An 11,419-nucleotide genomic window follows, 5' to 3' on the forward strand; every position below is an offset into this window, starting at 1 on the left:
TTACGCGTGCCTCCATATGGGGAAATCCAAGTTTGTTTATGAATATTTTTGTGTCTGAAATACGTGCTTTTGATGATAAGATTTTTGCCGGTCGCAAAGTTAATTACCCTCACTCCGTTATCGTTACTTTCCTCGTGCAAACTTTCGAGCCCGATCGTTGGTCTAAAAATGTCCTCTTTACCGATTTTCGCGTTAAAATCTCCCACGACTATTTTCATGTAATCGTTCGGTAATTGATCCACGAGGTGTTCGAGTTCTTCGTAGAACCCGTCTTTAATTTCGCCATCTTTATCTTCCGTCGGCGCGTGTACGTTGATTATCGCGATCTTGTACCATCGGCCCTGCACAACGAGCAATCCTAATCTTTCGTTTATAAATTTAATGTCTTTTACCGCGGATAAGATTTTCCTATTAATCATAAAACCGATGCCAAGACTATGGATCTCCGACCCTCCATAGTGAAGCGTGTACGAACCCGCATTAAGCGAACCTTCCCCGGCCCATCTTGTTTCTTGCAACGCGACGACTTCTACCCCGTACTTTTCGATCTCCCCGACCATCGATTGAAACGCCCCAGGTCTGTAAAGACTTCGGACGTTCCACGTACCCACTTTGAAGTCTCTCCCGCGTTTTGACTTTATACGACATGAGTTCCCCGAGGTAGTCCCCACCCGGAGATCCGAACGGGGGACTAGTTTACCTCCGGAAAATTTTACCCCAGAAGAATCCATGGCGAGTTTTGGTTGTTTCAAGATAAAGTCGTTTCACGGTGTGAGCCTATCAAACCCACGCCCAACCCCCAAACAGGAGGACCATTCCAATCGGCTGTCCGCGACTGCTTATTCAATTTATTCGCAGCTAGCCTCTATCCTCAACCGAGATAGCGAGGCTTTTCCTCTATCCGCAACCCGAGGACGCGCTGTGTCGTGGTGATTGGGACCCACCCACCCCGGGGATCACTACTGCAACTAGTTTTCCTTCCCCGAGACTAGCGGTTGTTATGCTAACACAGTTTAATTTTACTCATATAACTTTTAAATCTAAAAGCACTGAAATTATTCAGTTTTCTAAACAATAAGAAACATTAGAAAGATGTAAAAGGTTATACACATTATATGTAATATATTCTTTACTATATATCTTCTTATACTTAACGATAAAATACTTAATTAAACGTTTTGCATACGTATTAAGACTGATGCATTTCGATGAATACAAAATTCTTATAGCAACATGTAAAAAATGTTTATACTGTTCTTTAGACAACTTTCCTTTTAGTACAATGGGACCTGTATATAATAAAAACTGTCTAAACTCTATTGCTTTCTAATTGTCTATATCTTCTATACATCTTGGTAAATGACAAAAATCTTTAAAAATATATTTTCTAAAATTTTTTAGAGTTTTTGATATTTCTTTTATATTGTTATCGCATAATTTAATAGCATTCCTTCCCTTTTTTCCAATCCAAAACATTAAAAGTGTCTTCATTATGTCAAGACTAGGTGCATATAGTAAAGTGGCACATTATTAACTAACTCAATACCAATCTTTTCTAAAGGAGTAATATCTTTATGATGTTCATGTTGCAATTGTAATGTAAAGCTTTCATTAGTTTTCAATGTAATATTAAGTTTTGGAAATGTCATTTTATATTTTAAATATTTATCTTTTTGCAAACATTTATTACCTCTAAAATATCATATATTTTATTGAATTTGAGATTTTATTGAAAGAACAAACGCTGTAGCGGATGCGTCACAAATAATTTTCTTTAATTCTAATTATATTAATTTACTATTTACAATAATATCATTCTTTTTTAATAATAAATATTCTTCAAACAAAGCGTTCAAAAAATTTGTTACTGATTCTAGCTTTTTTGTTCCATGATAAACGCCTACAATAAAAAAGGTTCTGAAACTTCTGTTAAGTCGATTGACATTAAAATAGATCAAAATTGACTATTTGATGATTTACACAACGGTAATCCATCAATATTAATCATTAAAGAACATCTAAATTTTGTGACAGCGTACTCTGATGCATTATATGTAATATACCTTTTTCGATACCAAAATGTATGTGTTTACCAGGTGGTATATTAACAATATTACTAGAAAATGTAGGAGTTTTTAATAACGTTCTACAATTTTTTGAAATAGATAAATTTTCTGATCGCATTATTGACAACAACTTATTTGCAGAATTATGTGAAATATTACTAGTAATAATTCATTCAACTAATTTATCTGCAGAACTAATTGTATTCTGTGCTTCAAACATATCTTCCTTAATATTAGTATTTATATATAGGTTCTGTTAATTTATTGAAAATAGGATTATAAAGATTATTATTAATATTACTTATATAAACTCATTGAAATCAGCGCCTTATAGATCGCGGTAAGATGTTGAACTAATGATTTAATATACATTCAATAAAATTGAAAGTATATAATTAATTTTTCAGACATAAATTGAGTGATCGGTAGTCTAAAGGCTCAGGACGCTCGCACGGAATGCAAGAGATCCGGGTTCGACTCCCGGCCGAGGCAATATTTTTTCGCAATAAAATTATTACAGTTTTTAAGATTGGGAAGAATTTGGGGGGATTCATTAATTTCAGAATTATTGTGTGAATCCGATAATTTCATCGGCTCTCAATTTATGTCTGAAAAATTAATTATATACTTTCAATTTTATTGAATGTATATTAAATCATTAGTTCAACATCTTACCGCGATCTATAAGGCGCTGATTTCAATGAGTTTAGTTTGAAAATGGTAGATCCTATCAATCGTTTGTTTACTTATATAATATTTATATCATTATTGTGTCATAAGTAATCATTAGTACTATGTATGTAATTAGATATGGTTGACATATTATTTTCAATTGTTCTATGAGAAATATTATGTATTCTACTATTAACATGTTTACGTCCTCTAGTCTTACAATAATATTCATTAGATATGATTCTACGCAAAAGTCTTTTTGTAACCTTTGTAACTAATTCCTTCCGTTTTCTTTCAAGCATCTATTAACAAAAAATAGATATAAACAAATATTACAAGATAGAAATATAAAATATAAAATGTTCATTAAAAATAAAAAATTTGTTCCTCGTGACAGATTATCATGACAGAAAACTCAAAGCTTAGAACATGTGATTAAAATATTTTCCATTCCCGGGAAAAATATGTACTACATATCATATATACCATATGATCATAATATATGTACAATATGATCATAAATGGTTCATGTACATGGACTCATATATGATTATACATGATCACATTTATAATCACTTATATTATACAATTTTTTCACGGGTTAAAATTAATTTAAAAAGAATTAATTTAATAAGAACACAATCAATAAACTAGAAGCCTATACTGGTCAAAGCTAAATCTTTTTAAAGTAAGTATAACTAACAACTTTATAACAAAATTAATAAATAAGTACATATCTTTTTTATGTATGACTAATTTTTATATACTATCTTGAATATTGTCTTTTTTAAACATAGTTCATAATTAAATTATACTAAACTATATTGCAATTATATGTTATAACAAATCCAATTATATATTCCAACAAATATGCAGTTATGTATTTTTAATAAGTTCTTCACACTTTTTACGTATTATAAAAAATGATTCATTCTTGAGGTGTTCGATTCAATCGGTACAGAGAGCAAGGAGCCATGATATTAAGAAAGCATTAAAAATATGCTTCGTATTCAGTATAACAATCAGTCTTATTGCTTTTTTCCTTTACAGCTTCAAACTTCGACACATATGGGTACACGTCCGTCGGGTCATGTTAAAGTTTGGTCTCGATGGAAATCCCAGGGAAAGACTAGAGATAGCAAAAACTATGTTTAATCAACGGTTATATACAGGGTGGGGCAAAAGTCCCGCTACCATTTTGATTGCGCGCCATCTTGGTTATGTGACGTATAGCTCAGTTTAGCTTTAACCGTTGTGTTGTGTAGACGTGCAATTTTGCAATGGTAGCGGGACTTTGGCCCCACCCTGTATTATAGACGTTTCGGAATAATCAGAACGGAATCGCCTGAGATCTTCTCATCGCGTTGCTCCACTCCACCGACTTCTTGTTCGCACAAAAATGTCTCCCTTTCTTCACGCCATCGACGTTGGTCTGATTTTCGAAACTTCTTCCGCCTATTTTGATGATACGCCACCACGCGTGCGCGTGCAAATCTTATAGCGTTTTTCACTGGCAGGTACACTTTAAAGCTGTTGTACACAAATCGACGTAGATGTACGTTTAATAAAAATATAGAAATAAATTCAACCGCAAAATCTTCAATACTCGTACATTTTATTGACCACGTTTACACAGTACCCTTAATCGGGTTTCATAACATTTATAGTTATGAAATTGACCAATCACAGCTGTTCCTCGGAAGAATGGAATGACTGTAATTGGCCAGTTTCATAACTACGGATGTTATTAAACCCTATTGCACCAACGTTATTTTAATTTTAAGCGAGGCTTAAAACTCTATCTCTTCCTCTCTTTCGTCTTTAAAGAGAGAAAATGAGAATTTTAAGTCTCGCTTAAATTCAAAGTACGTTGGTGCAATCGGGCGTAAGGGTGTCGTGTAAATGTAGTTAATGAAAACTACACATTATGTATTTGAAACACCTACAATATGATAATTTTTTAAACGTACATATATGAAATATAGCTTCGAAGCATTTAAAATATATATCATATTATATGAATAGTTGACATTTAAAATATTTATGACATAAGAATTTTTTGAATATATGTGAAATGACATAACTTTAAACTTAAACGTTTAGAATAAGTCTTAACTGAGATATACACATTTAAAATATTTATGATACAAGAATTTTTTAAACGTACATGAAACGTATCTTTAAAACGTTTAGAATATGTATCAATTAAGATATACACATTTGAAATGCTTATGATATAAGGAATTATGAAATGTTTTATTTGTAACGAATTAAATCATAAATGTAAAAATAAAATGTATTGCTTGAAATCAATATGAAACAATCTGGAATGTTGCATATATATATTTCATGTTTAGTGGATATTGTGTGATTATTGTAGTTAATTAGAATCTGTAAACTCAACGCGCCGAGAAAATAATGGGCGAGGTAAAACGACATAGGTCTGATTTACCTGTACATTTTACATTTTGTATGTAAAATTCCATGTTCAATAGAATGTCAAATATATATATTACATGTGAAATTAATATAATCTGTAATTTTTCATGTGGATTGCAATATTGCATTATTATACTGGTAATCGAAAAAGATTCATAAGTATAATCACGTAAATATTTTCTTCAGTGTGCGATTGTAGCTCCGTGTTAGAGTGTTTAGTTACTACTCCAGAAGTCGCAAAGGTTCGAATTCCGTCGATATCGTTTATGCGTTTTCAAAAATTGCGAAATATGCGATGCGTAATTAATGAATTGTATTTGAAACTATAAATTAATTCTACAAGAATAATAAAAAAGCAATATATGTTAAAAATGAAACAATTTTTTTCCTTATATTTGAACTTAATTTCTATACAGTTAACTGTAATATACAGTAAACTATAATTTCTATATAGTTTAATATAACGTAGAAAAATTAATATATGAAACCATATTCGAAACGATCATAGAAACGGAAATAATATATTTCTATACAGAGTCATACATGTATATAGAGTTTAATATACTAAAATTATACTGCGCGCATGATTTTAGCGCGAGATAAAATTTTGAATGTGAAATATTTTGTTCAATGGAATCCTGAAAATAAATATTGCAAGTAAAATTAATGTTACGTCCAAACCCTTAAAACAAGGTTAATGAGACAAGAAGGGAAAATAGAGAGGATGTGGAAGGACGGCTAGACTTAATCTCACAGGTATACGCGGAGAGGCGTATACCTGTGAGTTGTACGCACCTTTTCGGTCCCGAAATGTGGGTCAACATCCCGAAAGGACGCTATGATATCTGTTCCGAGGGACAGTGCGAACGTCGGTCCTACTTTTTCGATCAAGGAACTTAATCCCTTTAACCCGGGACTGGACCTCGTGCGATCTTAGGAATTAGAGGGATGAATGAAGCGAAGGTAACTAAAAAAGGTGGAAAGCGATTTTTAATTTACAATTAGCTTACATTTATTTGAATTGTGCTTACAGACATTATGTAAAAATATATAAAAATATCATAATTATCTAATAGATGCGTTTGCAAGGTGTGTGCGTGCGTGCGTGTGTGTGTGTGTGTGAGAAGAGACAGGAGAAAAAGAGGATAGGGATTACTGGGGGGGGGGGGTTGGAGGCCAGGAAGGAGGCAATGTGCAGGAGCACATTGGGACGAGGTATTTGTATTGGACTGTATAAAGAGTGAGGTTTCCGGGACTGTCACCAGTCTATCTCCCTCGTTGGTAGGGGAAGAATAAAGACGAAAAAGCCGATCCCAGTCGATCGGCGCGAGATCCGGTTGAAATGGAGAGGCGGAAGCGGGTTTAGCGGAGGAGGGGGAGGGAATTGCTCCTCGAGGAGAGGAAGAGGATAATTCAGGATAGTGGGATCAAGTACGGGAGGGCAGCTTAGCTCCGATCGCTGACCGGTGAGTAAATTTCCGAAATTTCCGCATAGTCGCGCGTCGGTCGGTTCGCTTTGAGATGATCGATCTCACCTATTGCCCCGGACGTAAGGGATTCGCCCCTGAGACGTTTTAGGCGTTACGGACGCGCACTATAACCAAAGGGTTAAAATAATTATATGCTTGAGTATACGTGTATATATATATATATATATATATATATATATACACAATATATGCATATACGTGTGTATGTGTGTTACGGGGAGGGCGCGTGTACACTCGGAAAGAATAACAACCAACTTACTTTTTGATCACGAAATCCCGGACTGACGTTACTTGACGAGTAGACCCGCTGTCAACGCAAGAGCGCCAAGAATGTGGTCCAGTGATTGATGACTGGATGACAGCACAAGGCGTATGAGATTCGCCACAAATAAACTCGGAAAAGGTATTGGTTGCCTTTTTGCGAACTGATGCGACGCAGACTAAACTTTCTTGAATTGAAACTAACGCGGATTGACTGACTATACTGACTATTCTGAGTACACTGACACTCTGCGCTTCCGCGGGACCTCTATCTATACTCCGAAGAAAAAGCATAGTGCCCTTTGTCTAGGATGCAATAATTAGTTGCAATGTCTAGCAAGATTTATGATTTTTATAGCGTCCAATCGTTGTTAATCTAAAGTGCATCATTAAAGGGGTTTCGAGAAGAAAAGAAATTATTTATGTTTTTCTCTAAAAGGCAAGATTACTCCAAATGAATGACGAATTTGTTATTCTCGCGGAAAATGTGGTTAGGTAAACAGGCGGTTATCATACACAACTAGTTTTATGTGCAGAGCAACCATTGTCAGTTGCGAGTTCGAACTTAGATAACGTTACCGTGGAAAATTATCCATGCGTTTTATGATTTTTTAAACGCGATGTGGCGTCTGTTTTCCTAAGATGAAATTGTCATTCTGACGACAAGGCTTGGATTTTATTATCGCGTGACTTCGATACATTTATGCAATCTTGTCACTTTTCGAGCCCGCATTAAAGTTATTATTCCTTCCTGGTTGATTGGCGTTTTACGAGTTTCGCGGAACCCGTTCGGTCTCTCTTTTTAGATGCGTCTGTTATCAGCGGGCTCCACTTGAATCTCATAGGCGCCGCCCGTAGTCGCGACGTAGAGCCAACTCTTTCGAAAGAAAAGAATCATAACGTCTATAGGACGTAACATTAATATAATCTATAATTTTCCATGTAAACTGTAATATCACATGATTATGAGTCGAAAAATTAACTAGCATATATGTAATTTTACACAAATAATTTTTCAGTATAAGAAAAATATTTCTGTATCTACTTTATGTTTACGGAATGTAATACGCATTTAGATATGAAAGTTTGTTTTATATATTTATTTTGTTTAAGTCATATTAAATTTTATTTCAGAAAGATATCACACTACTCTTTACAATATTATTCTCGTAAATATGTATATTTGTAAAGTACAATAGTATACTCCCTAGTACATTAATATACTCCCTCAAAGTAACATAATGCTTGAGAAAAATTAAAAACGATGTAGTTTAAGTATAAATAAACTCAAAATATTAATTTTCCATATTTGAATTTAATAGTGAGTCAAATTTTGTAAAAAAAGACTAAATACAGAAGGCTGAGATTTAATCTGTTTCATATTTGCAATTATTGCTTTCAATTAATTAACGAAATACATCTGTGTTATTTACTGGGACATGTCTGGCCCAATCAGGAAAATCTTTAATTCCGTAAACGAAAACACCCCATGTAGGGAATAAAATAATTTCTACTAACAAACTATACATTGCAGGTGCACAGCCTCCAATAATTAACCAATTTGTAGGGATATGTCCTGCGATTGTTACAATTGCGTTCGGTGGTGTACCAACAGGCAAGCGAAATGAAAATGAACACATCAGGGTGGCTGGTATCATTAAGTACATAGGATGTAGTTCCATTGCCACGCACTGAAAAACAGATAAATGAAAATTAATTTACGTTTTTTGGAAAAACTTAACAAAATTATATTAATAAAAATATAAAACATGAGGTACATAAATATACAAGGAGTTTCAAAACTATCAGAATAAATTTATTATAATAGAGAAAAGTGATTCTCATCAAGAGATCTTAATGACTCATGAGTGCGAGCGTGGCGTAGCAGGCAGCGCAGGGAATTGCTATGCCAGAGATCCCGGGCAGAACTGATAAATGTTTTCGAATGTTTGTAGCTCTCGGAAGGCAATGGCAAATCACCAAGAGTAGTCAAACTACTTTTTTAATAAATCATCGACGTTAAACTGTAGGTCTTATATGACTGTGTACAACCAGCGTGTGCACCACAGACATGAGAAAAGTCACCATGCTCGGCCACAATAGGACTGAGGAAATCTCAAAAAGAGAAACTTTTATAAGAAACCTGTAACGTAATTTTAAGGAACTACGCTTCCGATTACACATGACAAATGATAATACTTAAAGTTTACATTATTTTATTTTTGCAGAAAGAAAAAAGAAGTAAAATCATGAAATATTGCCAAATATCACGTGCAATGCTGTGGCATAATCAATTTCGGATATAGGTTTACTAGCTCAGGAAAATTAGACGATTTTTGGCGATATAAAAAAAAATTGCTGCAGAGCTAAATTTTTGTATAGAGATTTGTGATAGTGTTCTTTTTAACATAACAAAACTGCCTATGTATGAGGACATGGCCGGTTGCGCCATTTTGAAAAAATATCGCACAAAATTGGTTTTTTGCAAATATCTCAGAAACTATTTATTATAAGGAAATTAATGTTTAGTTCGAAAATAAAGCTGATAAAGTTCCCCACAATTTCATTTCTTAATGAACTTTGTATGCGCAATTGTTTCCGAGAATTTTTTAAAGGATCCCTTATTTTCGAATACATAAATATGTTCTGGCTTCGCGAATATCTCAAATTTGACTGTACCTACGTACAAAATGCATATAACAAAATCAAAAGAGTATTTAATTATTTATAAAATGGTTTTTTAATGAATGTCGTGAGACCGATAGTTACGGAGATATCATTTTTAAAGGCATTTTGATTTACGAACATTAGAACAATTATGAAAAAAGATCTATTTATTGGCATATTAATTGTTATCAATAGTTATATGTTGTTATATATAGATATATTTTATTAAATGTATATGTGATTTTAGTTAAATTAACAACATATTAAGTAGGAGTAAAGTGGCAACCTATAATTAAAAATAATTCAAATTAGGTTTAATTTGACAATATGAATTTAATTACGTGTACGCATCTTCGGATGCGTCTTCTAAATTAGCGTCTGTACATATTTCCTCCTCTATTTCGCTATTGTATTCGTAACCATTGAGGCATCCGATTTCTTGGCAGAATCCGCAAAGGTCAGAATATTTCAGTTCTAATCTTTTGCACCCACACGATGATGAATAACAATCTTTCCTGCGATTGCAGGATATAAGATTTAAAATAGTATCTAGTACAGGAGGGTCCAACGTCTGCACAGACTGAAGATAGACCTCTATTTTTTGCCAGCTCCAGTTTTCAGGGTTTTTATGTCTCCCTAACCATGTTTGAAATTGATGATACACCCGGAATGAATGTTGAACAGCTGCCCCAACTATTGGCGGTAGTGAAAATAACCAAGTCATATTCTTTTATTACAGATATTCGAAAAACATAACGATGAAAATTTAAGTCACCTTCTGATGGATGCTTGGCTGCGTAATAAAAATAGAATTTCTCCGGCTCGTTGAATTTCTTCTGATATTGAATTGTCATTTGTAAAAATGTTAATTATGTCACGGAGTTTTGCTTCTTTCTGTAATAGTTTAAAAATTTTTATTTTTCCTTTCTGAATTATTACCGAGATCGTGTCACAACCACTGAATGGGCTAATAAAATTGTATCCTTTAAATTCATATTTCTGTAATTTCCGAGAAGAATAATTTTTTTCCGCTTTTACTTCTTCCTGATTCAATAAAAAATATATTTTTATCTGTAGGTACTACAGCAATCATTAACATAACAAGATTGATATCTTCTTTTACTACTAAGTATTGCCGAGTCGCAGAAACTTCTATACTTGGTTGTATAATTATAATAATTGCCTAAGAATTTATCATTACTGATGGTGGCTATCACGTGCTCTTGGAAGATAATATCGGAACATAAATTATTCGTAATACGCCTCTGTTGTTCAGCTCTTTTCGTGCTATTATTAGTATTATTATAATCTATCAAATACAATAACGTAATTGTCTCCGTAATTTTTTTAACATAATTAACATATGTCAGGCAAATATCTTTGTATATATCCCATTGATGTTCCATATTACACGATGTAGCAGGAATCCTCCATCTATTATATATGTTTTTTGTACATTGGGAATTCCGTTATAGTCATGCAAAATATTGTACATTGAAGATTTTGATGTTTTTTATATTTCAGACTCACAAAAAAAGCGGAAGGGAATACAAAGCAAGTTTGAATTTTAAATATTCTGCGAGGTCTTTCTGTTTTACTATTGTTATTCTCTAAGTAGGATTAATAGGGGGATTCTAACCCACGCGGAGCTAGAGCGGGACGTGAGGGGTACTTGTAGGCGCGGGAGGAGGAAGGCGCAGAAGGATCCCGGCGGCATCGCTGTTTACATAGGACCTCGATCGATTATAAAATATTCCGCTATGCGTTCCTTATTTTTTTCATCACTTGCCGCCGCCGCCGCCGCCGCTACCGCCGCCACCGCCG

General features: G+C 33.8%; 1 protein-coding gene across 2 annotated transcripts in view; it reads right to left on the reverse strand.

Moving 5' to 3' along the window:
* The window catches only part of LOC108745809 (protein I'm not dead yet-like), a 413,336-nt gene that overhangs the window by 19,890 nt on the left and 382,027 nt on the right, over positions 1-11,419 (reverse strand). The window contains exon 9 of one of the 2 annotated variants that reach the window (XM_018482178.1): positions 8,331-8,619. The exons of the other annotated variant lie outside the window; for it this stretch is intronic. Coding sequence (XP_018337680.1) covers positions 8,335-8,619 — 285 coding nt within the window. The 3' untranslated portion in view covers positions 8,331-8,334. Of the gene's footprint in view, positions 1-8,330; positions 8,620-11,419 lie in introns of those variants that run through there. 2 annotated transcript variants of the gene reach the window in all.

The sequence above is a fragment of the Trachymyrmex septentrionalis genome, unplaced genomic scaffold, assembly GCF_001594115.1.
Source record: "Trachymyrmex septentrionalis isolate Tsep2-gDNA-1 unplaced genomic scaffold, Tsep1.0 scaffold149, whole genome shotgun sequence".
Taxonomy (NCBI): Eukaryota; Metazoa; Arthropoda; class Insecta; order Hymenoptera; family Formicidae; genus Trachymyrmex; species Trachymyrmex septentrionalis.